The following is a 27,417-nucleotide window of genomic DNA, read 5'->3' as shown; positions in this document are numbered from 1 at the left end:
TGAGGAGAGCCTGGCACACCGCGGGATGGGTGGTGAGGAGAGCCTGGCACACCGCGGGATGGGTGGTGAGGAGAGCCTGGCACACCGCGGGATGGGTGGTGAGGAGAGCCTGGCACACCGCGGGATGGGTGGTGAGGAGAGCCTGGCACACCGCGGGATGGTGGGGAGGAGAGCCTGGCACACTGAGGGATGGGTGGTGAGGAGAGCCTGGCACACTGAGGGATGGGTGGTGAAGACAGCCTGGCACACCGAGGGATGGGTGGTGAGGAGAAAGCACTGTGCTGCGGGAGGGGTGACGAGGAGGAAACGCTGCACTGCAACAGGACCGGTGAGGAGGGAGCGCCATACTGAGGCATACAAGAGAGACTTCGCATGTAAAACTTCGACCCTGCTGATACTATTGAAAGGCCCTGCAGTGCACGGTGCCTCCTTCACCACCGCGTTTACCTGTATTACATCATGGCTCGGTACGGCAACCGCTCTGCCCGTGATCGCAGGGAGTTACCAACACTGTTCAGCACATCACGGAAATCAGCCTCCCCTGCGTGGACTTTGTGTACACCTATCTCTGCCTGTATTAAATACGCTGTCCACCCTGGACATTTTCTCTTCTCACTGCTGCCATCAGGGAGGGAGCCTGAAGACCCACACTCAACAATTCAGGGACAGCTTCTTCCCCTCTGCCAGCAGATTTCTGAGTGGACACTGGAACCACCAACACTAACTCAGTTTTTGTTTCTTCTCTTTGTCGGCACTACTTACTTAATTTATTCTTTATATGTACTTCTGATTGTAACTCACAGTTTTTACGACTATGTATTGCATTATACTGCTGCCACAACACAACAAATTTCCCCAGCTATGCCGGTGACATTAAAGCTGATTCTGACTCTGAACAGAAGATACAAAAGCCCAAAAGCACGTAGCACCAGACTCATACCCGACAGCTTCCACCCCGCTGTTATCAGAATCTTGAACGGACCTCCCCAGTATGACAGGATGGGCTCTTGAACCCCCACAAGCTGCCTCATCCTGATCCCATTCTCTGCCTGCGCTGCACTTTCTGTGTGACTGTGACACTCGATTCTGCTTTCTGCGATTGCTTTTCCCCTCGGAGTGGTGACGCGGCGAAGCGATCTGTATGGACGGCAAGGTTCCCAGTACGTGTGGCGAGAATAAACCCGGTTTACTGGCAGACCCGCCACGGATTCTCTCCCAGCCTTGCACAGCACACATCTCCACACAGACAATAAACACACACGGCTGCTGACGTTTTACACCGAGCCGGCTGAGGAGGTGACGGCACCACTGTGGCTATGAGAGGGCGGGGGGGGGGGGGGGGGGGAGATCAGTGTAAGGGGAGGGGACATGGTCCAGAGATATATGGGGGAGGGGGAAGAGAGAGGGGTAACAGGTAGAGAAAGGAAGAGGGGGAGATTGGGGTGTGGAGGTACAGGAGAGGGGTGGGGGGTGTGGGAGGGGGAGGAGGGGAAGGAGAGTGGATGGAGGAAAGGAGGGAAGAAGAGGAAAGGGAGGAGGTGAGTAGGGGAGAAGGGAGGGGTGAGGGAGGGGAGAGGTGGGGTGAGGGAAGAGGAGTGGAAGGGAGGAGTGAAGGGAGATAGGGGAGGGGAGGAGTGAGGGGGAATAGGGGAGGGGAAGAGAGAGGAGGGGAGTGGGGAGGGAATGGGAGAGGGGGAAGGGAGGGGAGGTGAGGGGGAAGGGAGGGGAGGTGGGGGGGAAGGGAGAGGTGGGGGACAGGGGGAGGGGAGGGAAATGGGGACATAGGATAAACTCAGAGACTGGCTACCCTCTGACAGAATATGGTGTGTGGGGTGCAGGGGGAGGGAAGTAAAATCAATGAGCTGTGGCTGTGGGGTGAGTCCTCAGCCACCCCCTGCCCCCATTCTGTTTGCTCTTTGCATGCACGTCCTCGGCAGACTTCTCCGTCGGGCGGGCGGATGAATTATGAAAGCGTCCCTGAGCCCTGGTTCACAGCCAGGGCTGGAACTGGTCCAGAGCAGAGCTCTGAGCCAGGGTGTACACATCCTGTGCTCTGTGATCCACCGCAGGCCACCCTCCTCCCACACTAATACATACCTACATACACACTCATACACACACAGACACACACCTACCTACACACTCACACAGACACACACTCCTACACACTCACACACACCTACCTACACACTCACACATACCTACATACACACTCACACACACAGACACACACTCACATACCTACATACACACTCACACACACACAGACACACACTCACACACAGACACACTCCTACACACTCACACACACAGACACACTCCTACACTCACACATACCTACATACACACTCACACACACAGACACACACTCACATACCTACATACACACTCACACACACACAGACACACACTCACATACCTACATACACACTCACACACACACAGACACACACACACTCACACAGACACACTCCTACGCTCACATGCAGACACACACTCACACATACCTACCTACACAAACATTCATAGAGACACACAGACATGCCTACACACACCACAGACATAGCTACACACACACAGACACAAATCCACACTCACATGCACATTTATACACACACAGACACAAATTCACACTGACATGCCCATTTACACACACACATTCACACACAGACAAATTCACACTGACATGCCCATTTACACACACAAACACACACACAGACACAAATTCACACTGACATGCACATTTACACACACAAACACACACACAGACACAAATTCACACTGACATGCACATTTACACACACAAACACACACACAGACACAAATTCACACTGACATGCCCATTTACACACACAAACACAAACACACACACAGACACAAATTCACACTGACATGCCCATTTACACACACAAACACACACACAGACACAAATTCACACTGACATGCACATTTACACACACAAACACACACACAGACACAAATTCACACTGACATGCCCATTTACACACACAAATACACACACTTACCTCCGCCAGGGCTCAGTGTGCCTGAGAGGTCTTTTGCCTAAGATGGTGGGCACAGCTCATGGGAGATGTCTGGCGCACCAGGGTCGGTTGGGGGGGGTGTGGGGGAATATGCAAAGGAGGTGTGCCAAGACATGGGGAGGGTGGGGGGTGTGGGAGGCCTGGCCGGCGCTCACCTTTCGGGCCAAAGGCCCTGCTTTCGCAAGCCATGCCTGGGGATTTCTGGAGGAGGCAGGAGGAGCCAAGGGAAACAAACACAGCGACCTCCTCCTAGTGGGCAAGGCTACTCAAGAGGTAGGATTCGAGACTGTTTAATGTCATTTCCAGTACTCAAGTGTAAAGCAGAACAAAATAATGTTACTCTACTTGCAATGCAGCAAAAACACAATCAGATAAAAAGCAAATAATTAAAAAAACCAATAAATATAAATACACAAGATAGCTTATATACATAAATCGATTGTATGTCCATAAAGTGACACTAGGTACAGGAGTGTCTGTACATAAGGTGACTCCGACAGGAAACGATTATTTATTTATTTCACAATATGGTGCAGAACAGGCCCAATCCGCAAGTTAAACCTAGCCTAATCGCGGGACAAGGTATAATGACCGGTGTCTTTGGACTGTAGGTGGAAACCCGCATGGTCACAGGGAGAACGTACAATCTCCTTGCAGGCAGCAGCAGGATTTGAACCCGGACTGCTGGTATCGTACGGAGTCGTGCTCACCACTGCGCTACTAGGGCTATGTTAGTGGGTGAACTCGCTGATCAGCCCCTCCCCCAGAACTCTTACCCCCCACCACCTGTTGCTGCTTCCACCCACTTGCCTACACATGGGTAATTAACCCAATAGATCAGCCTGTCTTCAGGAAAAGAGAGAAGCCCTCCACGTGTAGGTGGTCTATTTACAGTGTGGGAGCGATGGACGTGCTCGCCAAGGTGGAAACATGCACGCACAAAAGCTGGCGCCAGAAGAGAGAGCCCTCCGCGTGTGGGAGGTCTATTCGATGGTTCCATTGTTGCTCTTCCTCCATTCTCACGTAACATGGCCCACCTAGTCTGCGTTGGTCACAGTGCTGAATTGAATGAGTCTCCTCTGCTTGCACAAGGTCCATCTCCCTCCGTTCCCTGCACATCCATGAGTCTGTCCCACAGCTTCTATCCTATCTGCGTCCACCACCGCCTGGTAGCACATTCCAGCCACCCAACACTCGTTGTGTAGAAACATAGACCCTGCACATCTCCTTTTAAACACCCCCCCCCCTTAAATGCATGCCCTCTAGCAGTCGAAGTTGCAAGTTCCCAAGTACCCTGGGAAAAAGGTACCGCCTGTCTACACTATTTACACCTCTCATCAATTTTTCAAACTTCTATCCTGTCACCTCTCACCCTCCGCCACCCCCCCCCCCCCAGAGAAATCAGCCCAAGCTCGTCCAACACACACAAAATGCTGCAGCAACTCAGCGGGTCAGGCAGCATCTATGGAGAGGAATAAAGAGTCGATGTTTCGTGCCGAGACCCTTCATCAGGGCTGGAAAGGAATAGGTTGGTGGTGGGGAAGGGGAGGGGGGAGCTAATTAACATTACCAACCTGCTTGTTTTTGGGATGTGGGAGCAAATCATGGGGGAGAGGGTGACAGAGACAGAACATAGAACATTACAGCATTTGAAAAGGCCATTTGGCCCATCCTGTCTGTGCTGAACACTATGCCAAATTAAACTAAAGACCTTATGCCTGCACATGCTCCCTATCCCTCCATTTCCTGTCTGCCTGTGTGTTGATGTAACAGCCTCTATCGTACCTGTCTCCACCACCACCCCTGGCAGCACAATCCAGGCATCCAACACTCCGTGTGAGAAAAATACTTGCCCCACACATCTCCTTTGAACTTACCTTGAAGCACGTCCTCTAGAATTTGACATTTCTACGCTGAAGATTCTGACTGTTTACTCTGGTATTTTCTGACCTCTACCAGATCTCCCCTCAGTCTCCACCAGTCCAGAGAGAACAAACCAAGATTGTCCAAGGTGTGGACAGAACATCAAAGGTGACGGGAAGAAGGCTGGGGAGTGGGGCTGATGAGGGAGCCAAAGGATCAGCCATGATTGAATGGTGGAGTAGGCTCCTATGTCTTATGGACTCACAGGTCTATGGAGGGGGATAATCGGTCAATGTTTCAGGTTGAGACCCTTCATCAGGACCTGCTAAGTTCCTGCAGCATTTTCTGTGTGTTTGCCATGATGGGGGTCCGAGATAAAGCTGCTGAAACGTTGAAGGAAGCCCTGGACACCACCAGAGATGGAGGACCTTCATTGCTGCCTACACCAGCAGTGTAATGGGCAGTTAGAAAGCCACAATGAGGCCAGATTCGAGCTGGAGGAGCAACAGCTCATGCTGCTATTAGGCAGCCTTCCAGCCTGATGGCACAAACAGGCACCTACCGACTGGCAAGACACTACCACCACTCCCGAGTTCAGAGACCAGTCATGGCACCATCTGTAAGGAGTTTATACGTTTTCCCCCTGAACCGCCCAGTGGCTTCCCCCTAGGGTGCTCCAGTTTCCTCCCACATCCCAAAGGCATACCAGTTAGTAGATGAATCAGCCATTGCAAATTGCCCTGTGATTAGGCTCCGGTGAAATAGATAGGTTCTGGGTGATGCAGCTGGTTGGGTGGGCAGGGCCTGTTCCTTGTTGTACCTCTAAAAAAAATGAGAGTGCATCCACTTCCCTAACTTCTAGGAACCTCTCCTCCCTGTCTGCCACCATTCTGGTGGCTCTCTCAACCCTCTTGTCCCATCTCCGACCCTCATGACAAGCGCATTACCTCCCTCTGGTTCCCACCTCCCCCCACCCACCTAGCTTCCCCCTCACCCCGTCTCACCTTATCTCCTCCCCCTCCTCCCATCTTCTTATTCTGGCTTCTGCACCCTGCCTTTCCAGTCCTCGGCCGGAAATGTCGACTGTTTATTCTCCTTCGTAGATGCCGCCTGACCTGCTGGGTTCCTCCAGTATCTATCTATTTATTTAGAGATACAGAGTGGCACAGGCCATTCAGCCCCTTCGAGCCCGTTATTTAACCCCAGCCCAATCACACGACCAGTTACAATGACCAATCAGCCTACTAATCAGTTTGCCTTTGGACCGTGGGAGGAAACCAGAGCACCTGGAGAAACCTCGTGCGCACACAGGAAGGAAGGTACAAACTTGCGTGCAGAGGGCGCCAGGATTGAATTCTGACGCCTGACCTGTAATAGCGACGCCACGCTGGTGTAAGACTATCCTCTGTGTACCTTCCAAAGTTCAAAGTACGTTTATTATCAAAGAACCTTGAGATTGGGCTCCTTACAGGCAGCCACAGTTGGAACCGTGCAATGTTTGTCAAAGGCAGCAGGCGTCTGACGTGTGTCGTGTTCTATGCTGTACGCCTGGCTCTCAAAACTAATCCTACCTGAGACTCCATCACCACCCTGTGCACAGCACCAACGTGCAGCCGTGCGCGCGCAGGCAGAACAGGCATACGGACAGGGAACGCAGGAAGCACCGGCGATGGGAGGGGGCAGCCCAGATCTCTGCGCAGAGGAAACCCCAACCCTAAAGTTCAGGTTGACTGCCATCCAATCATACAAATATACAACCAAACAAAACAACGTTCCTTTGGACCACGTGCGCTCACTTAACGTACATCACAGAAAACAAAAATATACAAGAAAGTTCACAAAATATAATTTCAAATAAAAGCAGAGCACTGGCAAACAGTAAACAGCTCGCTATCCTGGTGACGAGACCTCGGTGCTGGCAGGGTATTCAACAGTCTCTCAGCCTGTGGGGGGGGGGGGGGGGGGGAAGAAGCTGTTACTCAGTCTGGCAGTCCTAGTCCTGACGCTCCTGCACTTCCTTCCTGACAGTAACAGGTCAAAGAGATTGTGGGACGGGTGACAGCGATCCTACAGAAGCAAGGATGTAATGCTGAAGATCGAAAGGCATTGGTCAGGCTGCTCACAATAGGAGTATTGTGAGCAGTTCTGGGCCCCTTATCTGAGAAAGGATATGCTGACACTGGAGAAGGTCTAGAGGAAATTCACGAGAATGATTCCGGGAATGAAAGGGTTATTCCACAGTATGAGGAGCGTTGGAGCGTTGGCACTGCGCCTGCACTTGCTGGAGTTTAGAAGAATGGGAGGGGGAGGAGGAGGATCTCATTGAAGCTTATCGAATATTGAAAAGGATAGACAGAGTCAACGTGAAGAGGATGTTTCCTATAGTGGGGGAGTCTCGGAACCGTGGGCACAGCCTCAGAATAGAAGGACGTCCTGCAGAACAGAGATTAGGAATTTCTTCAGCCGCTGGATGGTGAATGTGTGGAATTCGCTGCCAAGGATATGGGCATACTTAGGTTGATGGGTTGTTAATTAGTAAATGTGTCAAAGGTTATGGGCAGAAGGCAGGAGAATGGGGTTGAGAGGGATAATAAATCAGCCATGATGGAATGATGGCGCAGACTCGATGGGCAGAATGGTCTGATTCTCTTGCTATGCCTTCTCGTCTTCAGCAGAGTGCACATCGAGGGGCTCTGTGTCTAGGATACTGACACAGATGGGCAGTGATAGGGAGCCTCCGCTTGCCCTCTAACCTCTCTCTTACACCTATCCCATTTCATTCCAACCTCCCCACCCCCACACATACACTCGTTCCATCAACCCTCCCACCTGGGCTGATTAACCTACCGACCTCCCCACCCCCACACACACACACTCGTTCCATCAACCCTCCCACCCCGGGCTGATTAACCTACCGACCTCCCCACCCTCACACACACACACATACACTCGTTCCATCAACCCTCCCACCCCGGGCTGATTAACCTACCGACCTCCCCACCCCCACACACACACTCGTTCCATCAACCCTCCCACCCCGGGCTGATTAACCTACCGACCTCCCCACCCTCACACACACACACACTCGTTCCATCAACCCTCCCACCCCGGGCTGATTAACCTACCGACCTCCCCACCCTCACACACACACACACACTCGTTCCATCAACCCTCCCACCCTGGGCTGATTAACCTACCGACCTCCCCACCCTCACACACACACACACACACTCTTTCCGTCAACCCTCCCACCCCGGGCTGATTAACCTACTGACCTCCCCACCCTCACACACACACTCGTTCCATCAACCCTCCCACCCCGGGCTGATTAACCTACCGACCTCCCCACCCTCACACACACACACACACACTCGTTCCATCAACCCTCCCACCCCGGGCTGATTAACCTACCGACCTCCCCACCCTCACACACACACACATACACTCGTTCCATCAACCCTCCCACCCCGGGCTGATTAACCTACCGACCTCCCCACCCTCACACACACACACACACACACACACTCGTTCCATCAACCCTCCCACCCCGGGCTGATTAACCTACCGACCTCCCCACCCTCACACACACACACACTCGTTCCATCAACCCTCCCACCCCGGGCTGATTAACCTACCGACCTCCCCACCCTCACACACACACACACTCGTTCCATCAACCCTCCCACCCCGGGCTGATTAACCTACCGACCTCCCCACCCTCACACACACACACACACACACACACTCGTTCCATCAACCCTCCCACCCCGGGCTGATTAACCTACCGACCTCCCCACCCTCACACACACACACACACACTCGTTCCATCAACCCTCCCACCCCAGGCTGATTAACCTACCGACCTCCCCACCCTCACACACACACACATACACTCGTTCCATCAACCCTCCCACCCCGGGCTGATTAACCTACCAACCTCCCCACCCTCACACACACACACATACACTCTTTCCATCAACCCTCCCACCCCGGGCTGATTAACCTACCGACCTCCCCACCCTCACACACACACTCGTTCCATCAACCCTCCCACCCCGGGCTGATTAACCTACCGACCTCCCCACCCTCACACACACTCTTTCCATCAACCCTCCCACCCTGGGCTGATTAACCTACTGACCTCCCCACCCCCACCCCCACACTCGTTCCATCAACCCTCCCACCCCGGGCTGATTAACCTACCGACCTCCCCACCCTCACACACACACACATACACTCTTTCCATCAACCCTCCCACCCCGGGCTGATTAACCTACCGACCTCCCCACCCTCACACACACACACATACACTCTTTCCATCAACCCTCCCACCCCGGGCTGATTAACCTACCGACCTCCCCACCCTCACACACACACACATACACTCGTTCCATCAACCCTCCCACCCCGGGCTGATTAACCTACCGACCTCCCCACCATAGAGGACACCTTCAAGAGGTGATGCCACAATAAGGCAGCAACCATCTCCGAGTACCTTCCCCATCTGGGGCGGGCCCTGTTCTCATTGCTACCGCGGGGGAGGAGGCAGGGGCTCCACGGGTTAACGGGGAAGGCTCACTGGCTGGGAGCCCCTGAGGTACAGGAACCTGAAGAGCCATGCTCAACGATTTAGGGACAGCTCCTTCCCCTCCGCCATCAGAACTCTGTGAATAGTCCGCAAACAGCATCTCACTATTCCTCTGTCTGCACTAAACTATTTATCCATTGAGATACAGTGAGGAGCAGGCCCTTCAAAGCCCAGCTACCCCCGATCTAACCCGAACTCAATTGCTGGACGATACACAATGACCAATCAAACCCACCAACGACGTATCTTTGACTACAGGAGGAAAGCGGAGCGGCCGGAGAAAACTCCACACGGTCACGGGGAGAACGTCCAAACTCCTCACAGGCCGCAGCGGGATTCGAACCAGTACTGCAGAGCGTCGCACGCACCACTGCGCTTTTACTGAACAAAACAACAAATTGCACGACGCACGCCGGTGATACGGAACTTGATTTTGATGCTAATTCAGAGCCCCCTCGTTCACTGGGCCACACACACCTGGCAGAAGTGGGGATCGAACCCCTGGTCTCCGGAACCGTATAGAAAGTGGTGACACACAGCACCACTGATTTCCGCTCCCCCCCGCCCCGAATCTGCCCGAGACGGAAGAGGACACCGTTCCCTCCAGTTCCAAGGACGCTGGCGGGGACAGGACACAAAAGCTCTTAAAGAGAGCAGAACAAAGGCAGCCTTGTTAGAGGCCGGGGAGACAATGGCAAGGGAATTCTCTCCGACTCACGTCGGCTGCTGGGAAAATCGCGTCTCCGGGGCACCGGGGCAAAGCGTGACGGCATGTCTTTCCGCACCGCCACCCCTCCCCAGAGTTGGGGAAAGCATAGGTTCGGACCCACCCTCACCCCAAAGGTTTCTGGACAGAGGACGGTCACGGGCTCTGGGTGGTACAACAGCAACCCACTGGGTCTGCTGTAAGTAGCCTGCGTGCCAATGGAGACGAGAGTCCCAGAGGAGGCAGTAATGGATTGCTGATACCAGCATATCATCTGCAGCGGGAGGGGGAACCGTGCTGTGGGAGGGGTGGCGAGGAGGGAGCGTCGTGCTGTGAGAATGAGAGGGAACACTACACTGCGGGAGGGAGCGCCAGCCTGCAGGAGGGGAGGAGGGAGTGCCACGCTGCGGGAAGGTGTTGAGGTGGGAGCGCCAGGAGGGGGATGAGGAAAGAGTGCCGTGCTGTAGGAAGGGCAGTGAGGAGGGAGCGCCGCATTGTAGGGGGGCAGTGAGGAGGGAGCGCTGTCCTGTGGGAGGAGCATTGAGAGAGGAAGGGTGAGAACCATCCATCCCATGCCATGTTCTGGGGAATTTTCCCTTCGCCTTCTCTCGTGCTACAGTACGGTACAGAACAGGACCAGGCCCTTCGCCCACAGTGTCTAGGCTGAGCACAACATTTGAATCAAAGCTAATTTCTTCTGCCCGAACGCGATCCATTTCCCTGCACATTTCAGTGACCGTCCCAAAGCCTCTATCCTCCCCCGAAACACAAAAGTTTCTGCAGATGCTGGAAATCCAGAGCAATGCACACACAAAATTCTGGAGGGAGTCAACAGATCAGGCAGCATCTATGGAGGGGGAATAAACAGTCGAGACCCTTAATCGGGACTGGAAAGGAAGGGGGACATCAGAAGAACAAGAAGGTGTGGTGGGAGGAGGGCGAGGAGTACAAGTCGCCAGGTGATAGGTGAGACCAGCTGAGGAGGATGGTGGGTGGGTGGGTGAATGATGTGTGAAGCACTCTGACCACGAGATGCAGACAGCGGCCTGTCAACGGCGCTCGTCTGAGGGAGGGGGGTGAACTGTCATGAACCACCCCACTGCCCGGTGCCACCAAGTACCATTTAGAAATTATATTCCGAGGTGAGGGACCAAGCCCAATCCCAGGCCAATTAACCTGCTAACTGGTACGTCTTTGGGACGTGGGAGACTGGCGGTCATGGGGAGGAAATACAAACGCCGAGATTGAACTTCCAACTCCGATGGCTCGAGCTGTGATAGCTTCGTGCCTCATCTGGCCAAAATCACCAGAACGGAGGAAATGATTTTATAAACACAAGACTATATTAATAATAATAATAATACATAGAAGCAGAATTAGGCCATTCAGTCCATCGAGTCTTCCCCGCCAGTCGGTCACGTCAGATACACTATCACTCTCAATCGCTTTCTCCTGCCTTCTTCCCATAACCTTTGACGTCCTGACTACTCAAGAATCTATTAACTCCGCTTTAAATACACCCAATGACGTCCTCCACAGCTGTCTGTGACAGTGAATTCCAAAGATTCACCACCCTCTGGCTAAAGAAATTCCTCCTCATCTCTGATCTAAAGGAACGTCCTTGTATTCTGAGGCTGGGCAACTCCACACCCCCCCCCCAACTCTACCCGGGCCGTGCAGACTTTACTCCTCACCGTAGATCCTGCCTGAGCCGCTGAGTTGCTTCAGCACTCTGCTCGGTAATGAATTGTGCTCTGTCTCCGAGACCTTTCGTGACGCACACTGGAATGCCTTGCAGCCAAGGAGAGCAAGTCTTTCATCCCTGACCGCCCTTCCCCTCCCCTGCACGGCACACCCCACAGCGACAGAGCCTCGCCCTGCACAATAACCTGTCGGGCAGGTCTTTAATATGGGGAGGCTCCGAGAGGGGACGACTGGCACAGCCTGACACTCGTCGAGGCTGCAGTGAGCAGGGAGCGGGGCAGCAGGCCGGACAATTTGCCTGGGAGGCTTGTTCAAGGAGTGTCTTCAGGGGGTGGAGACAAAAGCAGGAACAAATAGAGAGAATGGGGGGGGGGGGAGAGAGAAAAAGAAATAAGGACAGGAGAGAGGAGTGTAAAGTTGAGGGAGGCAGAAAGAAAGAGAGAGAGAAATAGATGGACAGAGAGTAATGTGGAGGGACAGATGGGTGTAGGAACGTAGGTAGAGGAGGGGGTGGAATGTGGGAGGAGGGGAGGGGATAAGCAGGGAAGGGGAGAGAGTAGAGGGACGAGGGAAGAAGGGGAGAGGGGGGTGGGAGAGGGAGGAGGCAAGAGGAGGGGGAATGGGAGGGGAGAGGGCAGAGCGAGAGAGGAGGGAAGAAGGGAGAGAGAGGAGGGGGGAGAGGGAGAAGGGAGGGAAGCAGTAGGGGAGGGGAGGGGAGGAGTAAGGGGTATGGGGAGGGGAGAGGGGACTGAGGATGGAAACAGAAGGGAGAGAGGAGTAGGGAGGGAAGTGGAGAGGAACGAGGACAGGGGGATGGGAGAAGGGGTAGGGGTATGGGGGAGGGGAGAGTGGGGAGAGAGGGAGGGAGAAGGGAGGGGAGAGAGGGAAGTGGAGAGAGGGGAGGGGAGATGGAAAGGGGAGAGGAGAGAGGTAAAGGGAGAGGGGAAAGGGAGAGGAGAGGGTATAGGGAAGAGAAGAATGGTAGGGGGGAGGGTGTGAGGGGTCAATATCTAGAGTTGGCCAGCTAGGAGAAGTGGGATCGAGAGGATGTGAAGGCAGGACGTCCACTGGGTCAGCCTGGGGTATTCTGGGAAAGGGAGGCTGAGGGGGGGAGCAAGAGGAGGGTGTAGGTGGGGAGTGAGGTGAAGGGTGAAAGGCAAAACTGAGGTTGGGGCACGATCGCGAACCTCTCGCTTGACCTTGCCACCAGTCACCCCAACTGCCCCACTGAGGTGATCTAGCCCAGAGACGAGATGAGTGAGGGTGTGAGGGATGGTGTTAAACTCCAACCCCATCTCCCCTCCCCTTCTGAGGGTTGACACGCATAATGCCAACTGTCGGGAGCGCGTACATGTGGGGGGGATTTCACCCCCCCACCCCCGCCCTGCTACTCTTCATCCCAACACACAAGTATTCATTGCCACTAACAACCAAGGCAAACACCTCCCCTCCTTCCCGGAGCACGCAGTCCCATCATCCCGTCACCTTCAGCTAGAGGCAGGCTCACCGTAGCCCTCCCCACCAGCCGGTCGTCACACTGACGATACTCAGATGTCGGAGCGGCCAGGTGCCAGTGCGCGTTAGCAGCCGAAACACGATCCTCAGAGCAGAGAAGTTGTTGGTCGTCGCCTGCCGAGCAGAATCGCCAGGCAGGTGATTGCACACGGAGTGAGGAGTGGAGGGAGGGAGGGAGGCGGGCGGATGTGCCGGGGATAAAGGTCTGCCAACAAGCTGATTCAGGGAGGGAGGGAGGGAGAGGAAGAGAGACAGAGGAACAGAGAGAGAGGGGGAGAGGGGGGGAGAGAGAGAGAGAGAGAGAGAGAGACACACACATAGACTGAGGAGGGAGGGGGATTTAAGGAGGAAGACCGTGGTGACTAAGCAAACAACCCTCCCTCGCCGGCTAATTACTGGGTTGTCAAAAGGAGGAATCAGCTGGATAACTGACAGCAGCGGAGAGCCAGGCAGGAGAGGCGCTCAGTGTGTACATACACACACACACTCACTCACTCACAGACTGATATATACACAATGACACACTCACTCACTCACCCAGACACAGACACACACTTACAGACTGATATATACACAATCTCACACATACACACACACTGGCACAAACTCTAACACACATACAGAGATGCAAACTCCACCTGTGTCCACACTTTTCATACCCTCAATGGCACAGTCCAAGGGGGCACCCTGACACTGGGTCCTTTGGTTGACAGCTTCCCCACACCCGACCATCCCCAACATGAGAATGATTCCAGGAATGAAAGGGTTAACATACGATGAGCGTTTGATGGCTCTGGGCCTGCACTCACTGGAGTTCAGAAAAATGAGGAGGGGGTGGGGATCTCACTGAAACCTATTGAATACTGAAAAGACTAGACAGAATGGATGTGGGGAGACGTTTCCTCCAGTGGGCAAGTCAAGGACCAGAGGGCACAGACTCAAAATACAAGGACATTCCTTCAGATCAGAGACGAGGACAAATTTCTTTAGGTGGAAGGTAGTGAATCTGTGGAATTCACTGCCACAGATGGCTGTGGAGACCAAGTCATTGGATATATTGAAAGTGGAGACTGTTAAGTTCTTGGTAAGTCAGGGCGTCAAAGGTTATGAGGAGAAGGCAGGAGAATGGGGTTGAGAGGGGTAATGAAATGGTGCAGCAGACTTGATGGGCTGAGTGGCCTAATTCTGCTGCTATGTCTTATGGTCTCAGGACACAGAGGGTGAATGGGGGCTGGTCTCACTGATCATTTGGACTGGTTAGAAAGAGAGGAGGTGACTGCACTGGAGAGGGTGCAGAGGAGATTCTCCAGGACATTTCGGTTACGAGGAGAGACTAGAGACTGGGTCCGTTTTCCCTGGAGCGGGGTACCTGGTAGAGGTGGACAGAGTGATCAGCGGAGATCGGGTGGGAGAGTACGGAACTTTACCCTATGGCAGAGCTGCCAAAGGGTGTGGCAGGGCCACGCTTTATGGTACCAGCGGTCCTGGTTCAATTCCTGTCGCCGCCTGTGAAGAGTTTCTACGTCTGCCCCCTAGCCACTTGGGTTTCCTCCTGGTGCTCCAGTTTCCTCCCACAGTCCAAAAACATATGGGGTGAGGGTTGGTGAGTTGCAGGCCTTCCATACTGGCATCAGAAAGTGTAAGGGGAGCGAGGTGAAGATACGTCTCGACCAAAGGAGGTGTAACGTGTGCCTTCTCTCTGTCAGCCCGCAGATCACACTTGGGCAAGGTGTAGCACCAGCCAAGCCCCCCCAGATCAGGGTCACTTGAAGCCACGGGAGCAGGCGGTGGACGGTCATGAGCAGCTGGTGCACATCACAAGTCCACTGACGCCAGGCAGACAATCTCTGAAGAGTATTGGTAATGGCTGGTGGGGGGGGGGGGGTCACCCACCTTGTAAGGTCACTGCCCAGAAGAAGGCAATGGCAAACCACTTCTGCAGGAAAATTTGCCAAGAACAATCATAGGATAACCACGATCGCCCATGTAATACAACACAGCACACGACGAACAAACCCAGAGCTGTGGCGAAACTTGCCCCCAGTACATCAAGTCCAAGTTTACTGTCATCCAACTGTATGTATATACAACCAAACGAAACAACGTCCCTCTGGACCACGCTGTCGCGCCAGCGAAACGGATACAAAATGTGTTCCTTCTCTCTGTCAGCCTGCAGGTCACACTTGGGCAAAGTGTAGCAAGACAGTGCACAAAACACAGTGCATAAAACAAAACAAGTTAACAAATATAATTCAAAATGCATGTAGCGCGCAGCACAGGTACACAGTAAACAGCTTGCTTCCTAGTGACGAGACCTCAGCGGTGGCAGGGTATTCATTAGTCTCACAGCCTGGGGGGGAGGAAGCTGTTACCCAGTCTGGCAGTCTTCGTCCTGATGCGCCTGTACCTCCTTCCTGACAGTTGTGGGATGAGCTGGGGGGGTGGGGGGGGGAGATCCTTAGCAATGCTTGATAATGCTTGTCTGAAATGCTCCCAGTAAATGTCACAAATAGCTGGGGAGGGAGACCCCGGTGATCCTCTGTAGGGTCTTGGGGTCCGACGCCTCGCGGGTCCCAAACCACACAATGATACAGCCAGATGGGACACTCTCAAAGGTGCTCCTGTCGTAAGTTGTCAGAATGGGGGCGGGGAGCTTGCGAGCCTCAAACCTCGGACTGTGTTGGTCACTGACGTAAATGACACATTTCGATGTACCCCGACGTGATAAATAAAAATCTAATCTTCAGACCCAGGGAACGCACTGCACGGCCTGAGGGGGTGGTGGAGGTGCGGACTCTCGCTACACTAAAGAACTATCTGGACGGGTACTGGACTGGCCGAAGCAGAGAGGGGACGGACCCAGTGCTGGGGAGAGGGCCCGGAGGTGAAACCTGCCTGGTGAACAAGGTGCCGGCTCTGAAGTCTGTGAGACCATCTGAAACTCCGCAAGATACAGCTACACTCAACAGCTCAACAGTACAGCACACCCCTGAAAATACCCGCCCCAGCCACCGTGCTAAGCTCACTCATCACCCCTCCCTCCTCGATACCCACCCCCCGCAGCTCGTGCTTCCTACTCGCCGCTCCCCCCCTCCCCGCAGCATGGCGCTCCCCAAGTCTCCAGGCAAACGGGACGAGCTTCCGAGAAGCAAGCACGGGACCCATGGAGAAAACAGCTGACACCTATTCACCACCAACTAATCATTAACCGGGAAGGTTCTTGCAATCTCCCTCGATCAGCTGGACAACGCACAAGCACACACGCACGCGCACACAAAGAACCGCGCTCAGAGACTCGCAGACACATACGCGCACACTCTCACACAGATTCACACACACACTCATGCACAAACATACAGGCACACAGAGACATTCAGATGCACACACACAGAAGCACATAAACACAGAAAGCACATAAAGACGCTCAGACACAGACACACACAGAGATATATATAGATGCACACATGCCCGCGCACACTCACACAGGCACACATGCGTGCACACACAGACGAACGCATACAGATGCACATAAAAAAGACACGCAGATACAGACTCAAACACACATACAAGGGCTCTGTGCACAGACTTGCTCCCCAGTGCCAGACGCTGCCGTGACAGACAGCTGTTTACATACAGAATCCCCACTCTTACTGCTTCAGAAGCACTTACTATTTCGAAAAGAAAAGGGGCCAGAGAGTCGACTTTGCAGAGAGCTCTTGACAGTATGACGCTCGGTGGCGCTGAGCCATCTGGGGTTGACTGACTGTCCTCCCACCTCCTGGGCTCGTTTGGACGCAGGTTTGACTCCCATGCCCCAGGAGACTCCGGCAGTTTGGGTGGGTGGAAGGGTGGGAATCGTTAGACCCAGGGAATAGAGTAGAAATTCACACTGCCACCAGCTCTCCAGCTCCCTCCCTCCCTCCCCGGTCACATGGAGGGCTGCCACTGGGAATCTGACCCTGGCAAACTCGTTAGAAGCCCAGGGGAGACAAGACAGCAATGAAGACAGGGAAGGGAGGTATTGGGAAGCGGCCAACTGGAAGGGAGTGAACATTCGACTGCTCACCTCTCCCCTCACTCCCCCACTGGCCCTCGCGAAACCCAGGGCTGACACAGCAGATGTCCCTCCTGGCCTGGAGCCTGGATCACGGAGAGACCTCACTCATTTGCTTCCCCCACCCTGCACCTCTCTCTCTGCCCATCCCATCCTCCTTCTGCATCCATCCCCTATAGCTCTCTCTGTCTCTGCTCCCATCCCCATCCCTCCTCCATCTCTCCCTCTACCTCCTTTTTCCCCCTCTCCACCCCCATCTTTCGGTCTCCATCCTCCTCCCTCCATCCCTTCCCCCCTGTCTCTACCTCCCACCCATCTCCCCTTCCCCTTCCATCTCTCTCTCTCTCTCCCCCCCTCCACCCCTCCCTGCAGAAAGGCTATAAACCCAGTCCTGAACCCATCTACTCCGGCGGTAACGGGGTGCCTGTCAGAGATGTGGGTTGTAGCCCGCTTCCCCTCCCTTTGGGAGGCTGGGCACACCACCTACACCCTGAGCAGTGTGTGAACCCCCAAACCCTACAGCTCTATGCCCTCCCAGCGGTCATTCTGTGGCCTCACTCTCCCCACTGCCACAGGGGCCCGGCTCCTACCCACCAACCCCAGTGAGAATCTGCCCCATGATCCCACCCCCCACCAGAGCATACTGGGAAACCGTCCTGTTCCATCAGAGTGTGACCACTAATCGGTGAGAGGGAGCGGTATTGCTACTCCAGTAAACAAGGGGAGAGGGGGAGAGAAGGGGAGAAAGGAGGGAAGGAGCAGAGGGAGGAAGAGGAGGGTTGAGGGGGGAGAGAGAGAAGGGGAGAGAGGGAAGGTAAGAGGGAGGGAGAAGGGGGAGAGAGAGGGGGAGGGGGAGGAGGGAGAGAGAGAGAGAGAGAGAGAGAGAGAGAGAGAGAGAGAGAGAGAGAGAGAGAGAGAGAGACGTACACATGCAGATACACACAAACATACACACACCAAAACGTTCATACACACACATTAACACACATGCCACAAGCACACTAAAACACACACACACACAAACACACTTGTACAGATGGACAGACACACTCACACTGAAAAGCACCGTCACACACACACATACACACACACAGATGGAAACACAAACACACTCACACTGAAAAGCAGTCACACACAAACACACTCACACTGAAAAGCACAGTCACACACACACACACACTCTCTCCTTTGTTCAAAGCAAGAAAATGCAGCCACATCCGTTTAACCCTTTCTACAGCCTCCACCAGCTGACACAGGAGATGTGGGTTCCGGGCAGCAGGGGAAGACAAGGCCACAGTACTGCAGCTGGTTCCTCCAACGGCAGTAAAAAGCTTCCGACCCACCTCCCGCAGCCCCCCTCCCCACAGGACTACAGCCCCGGGGAGAGGGGAGGCTGCACCGACTACCGGCGCCTGCAAGTGACAGCTGGCTGCTAATCCCAGGGAATCCCATAGTTCGGCTTTAGCAGATGAGTCACAGAGTCGTACAGCACAAAGAGAGGCCATTTGGCCCAACACGTCCCTACCAACCACTCCTCAGCTCCTGCTCAGACACAGCCTGCTGCCACAACTTCCGCTGGCGGCTTAGAATGGGATTAGGCAGGAGAACGTGGCGGGCCATCTTTACACCAGTGAGACCATCATAGACTGGGGCAATATCTTTGTTGAACACTTTTGCTCACTCCGCAAAGAGCAGAATTTCCCTGGTGCACAAACATTTTAATTCCTACCCCTATTCCTCTTCTGACATGTCGATCCAGGGCCTCCTCTTGTCCCATGATGAGGCCCCCCTCAGGGTGGAGGAGCAAAACCTTGTATTCCGTCTGGCTAGCCTCCAACCTGTTGGCGTGATCATCAATTTCTCCCTCTCTCTTCAATTCCCCACTCTGTCCCCTTACCTCTTCTCAGCTGCCTATCGCCTCTCCCTGTGGACAACTCTCCTCTCCCATCAGATTCCTTCCTCTCTGGCTCTTTACCCATCACCTTCTAGCTACCCTCCTTCCCCTCCCCTCACCATTTAATCCTGGCGTCTTCCCCCTTCCTTTCTGGTCCTGGAGAAGGGTCTCGGCCTGAAACTTCGACTGCTCATTCATTTCCATAGATGCTGCCTGACCTGCTGAGTTCCTCCAGCATTTTGCGTGTGTTGCCCTGGGTTTACAGCATCTGCAGAAGCCCTTCTGTTTAACCTCCACCAGCCATTGTCAGGGCTGGAGCAGGGACAACCACACTCAGCTCGTGCTGGGCGAAGAGTCCAGGCAGTTGACAGAGAGCAGAGATGGTTTGGGGGGAGGGGAGCACTGAGTACCAAGTTGGGACGCTCTGGCTGCCTGGTTATAGGAAGCTGTCATTATGCTGGAGGAGGAGCGGGGGCCAGCAAAGATTCACCAGGATGCTCCCGGGACTGGACAGGGTTGGACTGTTTTCCCTGGAGGTGACCTGATATCATCATTATGTGCCATGTCATATGACGTGGACGATCCTGGGCTTTCCATGCCCATGGCTGTTCTTGACAGATTTCTCTGCAGAAGTGGTCTTTACAAGGCGGGTGACCCCAGCCGTTATCAATACTGGAGACTGTGGTTAAATAACCAGGGCTTGTGAAGTCATGGGAGATGGTGGATATCATGTGACCTTGACTGGGTGGCTAACCAGGTGCTACACCGTGCCCAAGGATGACCTGCAGGCCAGCCGAGGGAAGGGGAGCCTCGGCTCTCGCATCTACCCTGCCAGCTGTAGTGGTGTATGAAACCACGAGGGGTGTAGGTAAGATGGCAGTCAGAGTCTTTTTCCCCAGGGTTGGGGAATAAGAACTAGAGGGCACAGGTTTAAGGTGAAGGGGAAGAGATTTAATAGCATTTTGTGCCATGTGTGAGTGATGATGAACCTGATTCTGATCTGGGTCTCCATTGTGGACTAAGAGTGGGAAGGGGGCAGGGAGAGGGGAATCATGTTTGGAAAAGGGAAAGGGAGAGGGGAGGGAACAGGAAGCACCAAAGAGACATTCTGTAACGATCAATAAACCAATTGTTTGGAATCAAATGACCTTGCCTGGTGTCTCAGGGCTGGGTGTGTCTACACCCACGCCATCCCTCACCCACCACACCCCCCCCGCGCCCCACCACTCCTTCTCTGCCACCTGTCCCACACTGCTCCCGTGGCACTCCACCCGCACCATTCCCAACACCCTTTGCTCCCGCCAGATTTACAAACTCACCCTCCGCTCCGCGTTGACGAACACAGCACTGTGCAAAAGTCGGAGGATTGTTACCGATGCTCTGTAATTTACGGATTGGACTGTGGACTCTTACAGTATTATGCTTTCAAATTCTGTTTCTACCCGTTCTTTCGAGGTGCTGTTAACTCTCGATTTGTTAGGTTTTTCTGCATGGGGGGGGGGGGTGCTGATGTTCTTGTTGCTATTGGCATGATTTATTTATTTTTGCACATGGGGGTGGGCAGGGCTTCCATGGTTTCTTTTGTTTTGTGGCTGCCTGAAGACGACAAATCTCAGAGCTGCATATTGCATACGTACTTTTGATAATCAATGTTACTTGAACCAATAGATATTACCCTAAGACTTTTGCAGATGGTTAGAGGGCTACAGGCCAAAGCCAGGTAGGTGGGACTGGCTTAGATGAGCAGCTTGGGTTAGCAGAGATGAGAGGGCTGAGTGCAGTGTGGCTTTGAGGCAGGTAAGTGGGAATAGTCTGGACAGGTGTGTAATGATCTTGATGGGCTGAAGAGCCTGCTCTGTAACACATGGGATGGAATCACACACAGGCCAAGGAGAGGATATTACATGAACCGGAGAAGTCAGTTGCTTCACATTTACTGCGACTGAGCTCTCTGTCTATTCCCTCACCTACCACCTCCCCCACCACAACTCCTGATGCGCGTTCAGGCAGCGACACAGAACGAATCTGCCAGCTCAGTGGGAACAGACACAGCCACAACGCAGGGCGAGTCACAGACCCACTCCTCACCCACCACACAGGACCCTGAGAGGCGTTCCCCCCAGGGGCAACACGCAAAAGGAAAAACCATCAGCTCTGTTGCTGTGTCAGTGGAAAACACTGCAGACAGAATGCAAAGAGATGGGGGGGGGGGAGAGAGGGGGAACAGAGAGAAAGGGAGAGAGAGGGGGGAAGAGAGAGTAGGGGAAAAGAGGGGAGAGAGAGAGAAAGAGAGCGGGGAAAGGGGAAAGAGAGAGAGGTGAAAGACAGAAAGAGGGACGTGAGGGAGAGGACAGAGAGAGATGAGGGTGAGGGAGAAAAAAGGATAAGCAGTGGAGAGGGAGAAAGGAGAGAGAGAGAAAAAGGGAGGGGAGGCAAGGTGCAGGATGAGGGGGAGAGAGGAGGAGGGGGAGAGGGAGAGGAGGAGGGGGAGAGGGAGAGGGGGAGGAGAGGGAGGGGGAGAGAGATGGCAGAGAGAGGGGAAGAGGGGAGAGAGAGAACGTGACTGAGAGACTGGAAAGAAAAGCCAGGGAGAGTGGAGAGAGGTGGAAGTGTTACTGAAACCTGAGCAGAGAGCGCAGGGGAAGTCCTGGCCTGAATTCCCCCCACCTCAAACACCAGGTGTGAGCAGAGGAAACGGCTTCCGCATCTGCGCAGCCAACAGTGGCTGCCTTCAGAGCCGGGAGTGTGTGCTGTGCACGATGCGGGAATGTTTGAGAGATGTGGTCAGGCAGGATCCTCAATGGAGGTCTTTCTTCTCCTCAGGCCCTCCTCTGTTGACGCACTCCCCGCCACACCAGCGGCCAGTGTCTCCGGCGGACGCCGGGCTGCATCCGTACAGCCAGAGGGCTGGCGGCTCGACCCAGCAGGTTGGCAGTAACCGAGGTCTCTGGCGTGTTCTCCATGCTCCTGCCTATGCCTCACTACCCACGAACACAGCAGCACGTCTCTCCCTGGCCCGCTGTCTAATCACCATGCAAACCCTGCACTGTACACCACCCTTCCACAAACCATACCTCTCCTCTCCCTCCCTCCCTCGAATACTGTCTCCTCACTCTCATCTCCCCCTTTCTCAGTCTTGTGAGCATTCAGAAAGATTTTGTTGTGGATGGGCATATTGTGTGTCGATACGCAGAAATAAAGTGAAGGAATGCTCAGGATGGGAATATCCCCGGATCAGGCCACTCTGCCCTGATGTCTGTGCTGACCTTGACGTCTAATCTACTGACACCTGCCTCAACTACAGAGTGGAATAAGCAGTCAGTGTTCGTCAGGATCTCAGCCCGAAACGTCGACTGTTTATTTTCCTTCCACAGATGCCGCCTGACGCGTCGTTCCTCCGGCAGTTTGTGTGTACTGCTCTGGATTTCCAGCATCTGCAGAATCTCGCTAGACTGTCTGTTATTGGCCTTGTTCGTGAGTCTGTTTAAATGCCCCTTCATTGCTACCATTTTGCCTGACCGCACCCCGTCTCCTGGCTACGCTTATCATTCTCTGTGTGGGGGGAAAACTTGCCCCGCCCATCTCCTTTAAAGATTCCCCACCCCCCTAACTTAAAACTCTGCCCCCCAGTGCACTCAGTGGCCACTTTATTAGGTACACCTGAACATTAATGCAAATATCTAATCAGCCAATCAAGTGGCAGCAACTCAATGCATAAAAGCATGCAGACATGGTCAAGATTTTCAAGTGTTGTTCAGACCAAACATCAGAGTACAGGAAGAACTTTGACAGTGGAATGATTGTTGGTGTCAGATGGGGTGGTTTGAGTATCTCAGTAACTGATGCTCTCCCGGGATTTTCACACACAGCAGAGTTTACAGAAAATGGTGTGAAAAGCAAAAGAACACATCCAGTGAGCGGCAGTTCTGTGGGTGAAAACGCCTCATTAATGAGAGAGGTCAGAGGAGAACGGCCAGACTGATTCAAGCTGACAGGAAGGAGATAGTAACTCAAATAGCCATGTGTTACAACAGTGGTGTGCAGAGGAGCATCTCTGACTGCACAACACGTCAAACCTTGAAGTGGATGGGCTACAGCAGCAGAAGACCACGCACATAAATTCAGTGGCCACTTTATTAGATATGGGGGGAGAGGAGCTAATAAAAGGCTGTGGGGGCTTTGGAGAGGGTCCAGATGAGGTCCACTCGGATGCTGCCCGGATCATAGAGTTAACTCAGAGCTATCAGGAGAGGTTGGACAATCTTGGGTTGTTTTCTCTGGAGCAACAGAGACTGAGGGGAGATCTGGTAAACATTTATAAGATTACAAGAGGCAGGTATACCAGAGTAAACAGTCAGAATCTTCAGCGTAGAAATGTCAAATTCTAGAGGACGTGCTTCAAGGTAAGTTCAAAGGAGATGTGTGGGGCAAGTATTTTTCTCACACGGAGTGTTGGATGCCTGGATTGTGCTGCCAGGGGTGGTGGTGGAGACAGGTACGATAGAGGCTGTTACATCAACACACAGGCAGACAGGAAATGGAGGGATAGGGAGCATGTGCAGGCATAAGGTCTTTAGTTTAATTTGGCATAGTGTTCAGCACAGACAGGATGGGCCAAATGGCCTTTTCCTATGCTGTAATGTTCTATGTTCTGTCTCTGTCACCCTCTCCCCCATGATTTGCTCCCACATCCCAAAAGCTAGCAGGTTGGTAATGTTAATTAGCTCTCCCCACCCCTTCCCCACCACCAACCTATTCCTTTCCAGCCCTGATGAAGGGTCTCGGCACGAAACATCGACTCTTTATTCCTCTCCATAGATGCTGCCTGACCCGCTGAGTTGCTGCAGCATTTTGTGTGTGTTGGACGAGCTTGGGCTGATTTCTCTGGGGGGGGGGGGGGGCGGAGGGTGAGAGGTGACAGGATAGAAGTTTGAAAAATTGATGAGAGGTGTAAATAGTGTAGACAGGCGGTACCTTTTTCCCAGGGTACTTGGGAACTTGCAACTTCGACTGCTAGAGGGCATGCATTTAAGGGGGGGGGGTGTTTAAAAGGAGATGTGCAGGGTCTATGTTTCTACACAACGAGTGTTGGGTGGCTGGAATGTGCTACCAGGCGGTGGTGGACGCAGATAGGATAGAAGCTGTGGGACAGACTCATGGATGTGCAGGGAACGGAGGGAGATGGACCTTGTGCAAGCAGAGGAGACTCATTCAATTCAGCACTGTGACCAACGCAGACTAGGTGGGCCATGTTACGTGAGAATGGAGGAAGAGCAACAATGGAACCATCGAATAGACCTCCCACACGCGGAGGGCTCTCTCTCCCACACTGTAAATTGCCCAGCGCGTACCCGTTACCAACACGAATCAGGAAAAATGTTTACTCCAATAATTCAGTCGTCTCTCAGTACCGAACAGCCGGAGGGCGGTACCACTCTACGTTCCAGGTAACGCAGTTTCCCAATGCGTGGCGCAGACCCAGGATCCAGCTTTTTACAACTAAGCCTGGTCCAAAAGGGGGCATACCATTTCATGGCCATTGCTGAGGAACGGGAAGGGGGTGGAAACAAGGGCTGAATGGCTCTTGACTGTCTTCCCACCAGCATGGAGATGCTTAACAGACCAATGAGTTAAACATAAGGGGGTGGTGAGCGCTTTGACCCACTGAGTTTCTTCCACAGTCCCTGGGTCATGACCCACCCACCTCACCCCCCTGTGCCAGATCTTCCCTCCGGCAACTGGAGTCTTAGCCTGGCACCGCCCCCACCCCCACCCCCACCCCCACCAGGCTGATCTCAGGAATCACTCATCTTCCTCGTAATTCCCAGCTTTACTGAATGCTTGAGCGCTCTCACACATCCTGACAGGATCAGCCCCCAGACCACACAATCTGTGCTCTTAACTCCTTCAGTCCTGGCTCAGAACCACCTGGGCAACCAAAGCCATTCCAACTGTTCTGCCTCTATATGCACTGGGGTTGGTATCTCACACTTATCCCACTGTCCCACTCTCTCCCCACAGCCCTGTGGTAGTCCCCAAACTACTCCCACTGTCCCACTCTCTCCCCACAGTCCTGTGTCAGTCCCCAAACTACTCCCACTGTCCTGATCTCCCCCCACAGTCCTGTGTCAGTACCCAGACTAATCCCACTGTCCCACTCTCTCCCCACAGCCCTGAGTCTGTCCCCAAACTAATCCCACTGTCCCACTCTCTTCCCACAGCCATGTCAGTCCCCAAACTAATCCCACTGTCCCACTCTCTCCCCACAGCCCTGTGTCAGTCCCCAAACTAATCCCACTGTCCCACTCTCTCCCCACAGCCCTGTGTCAGTCCCCAAACTAATCCCACTGTCCCACTCTCTCCACACAGTCCTGAGTCAGTCCCCAAACTAATCCCACTGTCCCACTCTCTCTACACAGTCCCAAGTCAGTCCCTAAACTAATCCCACTGTCCTGATCTCCCCCCACAGTCCTGTGTCAGTACCCAGACTAATCCCACTGTCCCACTCTCTCCCCACAGTCCTGAGTCTGTCCCCAAACTAATCCCACTGTCCCACTCTCTTCCCACAGCCATGTCAGTCCCCAAACTAATCCCACTGCCCCACTCTCTCCCCACAGCCCTATGACAATCCCCAAACTAATCCCACTGTCCCACTCTCTCCCCAGTCCTGTCAGTCCCCAAACTAATCCCACTGTCCCACTCTCTCCCCACAGTCCTGTATCAGACCCCAGACTAATCCCACTGTCTCACTCTCTCCCCAGTCCTGTGTCAGACCCCAAACTAATCCCACTGTCCCACTCTCTCCCCACAGCCCTGTGACAATCCCCAAACTAATCCCACTGTCCCACTCTCTCCCCACAGCCTTGTTCCCAAACTAATCCCACTCTCTCCCCACAGCCCTGTGTCAGTCCCCAAACTAATCCCACTGTCCCACTCTCTCCCCACAGCCGTCAGTTCCCAAACTAATCCCACTGTCCCACTCTCTCCCCACAGCCGTCAGTTCCCAAACTAATCCCACTCTCTTCCCACAGCCCTGTGTCAGTCCCCAAACTAATCCCACTGTCCCACTCTCTCCCCACAGCCATCCATTCCCAAACTAATCCCAAAACCCTGCCCTCTCTCCACAGCCCTCTGTCAATCCCCAAACAACCCATAACCCTGCTCTCTACACACGGTCCTGTGTCAGTCCCCAGACTAATCTCACAGCCCTGCTCTCTCTCCCCAAAGCCTTGTACCTTTCCTGGTTTTGCAACGTTTAATCCAATTTGCAGAAATGCCACGAATACTGCGGGTGGAACACCTGCAAATGATCTGGGACTTGGGGTGGGGAGAGACACTGAAACGAGCGTCCCACCAAGCCGTACACATTACCGCCGACCGACGGGGTGCTTAATCACATCAGAGCATGGGTACAGTGCATGCCAGGAGCCGTTCTGTGCTCAGAGAGTCTCTGTCCTGAACATGAGGTGTTAAACGAACGTGCGCCTGCAGAGCACAACAAATCTCCGCCCCCCCCTTCCCTCCCCAGAAACATTCCTTCCCTATTAACAGCCTGGTGCGCTGCGTACTGAATGCCCAGGAGATCTGTCAGGCATTAATGTTTCAACAGATCTGCCTCAGCCTCAGAGTCTCAGCATGACCTTTGAAGGCTGTGTGTGCACTCAGGATGGTGCTGAGAGCGTCTCGTGTGAAGGTGACAGAGAGAGAGACAGACAGCAAGCGATATACACACACAGACAGAATCAGTAAGACACTGATGGACAGAGAGAGGGGGAGGGAGAGAGAGAGAGAGAGACAGCAAGAGATAAACACACACAGACAGAATCAGAAAGACAGAGAGAGGGAGAGGGAGAGAGACAGAAATACACAGAGAGACAGATAGAGGGACAGGGGGAGGGAGAGAGAGTGAGAAACACACAGACAGTGAGGATACACACACACAGATGGAAAGACACTGAGGGACAGAGAGAGACACAGAGGCAGAGTCAGGAAAAAACAAAGACAGATGTGCGCACTAAGACAGTCACACAGACTGCACACAGTGAGAGA

At 53.7% G+C, this 27,417-nt stretch overlaps 2 protein-coding genes across 10 annotated transcripts in view; one reads left to right on the top strand and one right to left on the bottom strand.

Annotated features, from left to right (window-relative positions):
- Positions 1-27,417, bottom strand: part of LOC132385484 (methyl-CpG-binding domain protein 1-like) — a 237,946-nt gene that overhangs the window by 155,409 nt on the left and 55,120 nt on the right. Inside the window, exon 1 of one of the 9 annotated variants that reach the window (XM_059957584.1) lies at positions 13,391-13,596. The exons of 6 other annotated variants lie outside the window; for them this stretch is intronic. The gene's annotated coding sequence lies outside the window, so the exon portion shown is untranslated. Of the gene's footprint in view, positions 1-11,895; positions 11,952-13,390; positions 13,597-27,417 lie in introns of those variants that run through there. 2 more of the 9 variants (XM_059957585.1, XM_059957586.1) reach the window with 2 other exon arrangements.
- LOC132385487 (uncharacterized) overlaps positions 22,541-27,417 on the top strand; it is a 19,850-nt gene continuing 14,973 nt past the window's right edge. The window contains exon 1 of the mRNA XM_059957593.1: positions 22,541-22,842. Coding sequence (XP_059813576.1) covers positions 22,621-22,842 — 222 coding nt within the window. The 5' untranslated portion in view covers positions 22,541-22,620. The remainder of the gene's footprint in view (positions 22,843-27,417) is intronic.

This window comes from Hypanus sabinus (assembly GCF_030144855.1).
Source record: "Hypanus sabinus isolate sHypSab1 chromosome 24 unlocalized genomic scaffold, sHypSab1.hap1 SUPER_24_unloc_20, whole genome shotgun sequence".
Lineage (NCBI taxonomy): Eukaryota > Metazoa > Chordata > Chondrichthyes > Myliobatiformes > Dasyatidae > Hypanus > Hypanus sabinus.
This window is presented reverse-complemented; position numbering and strand designations above follow the sequence as displayed.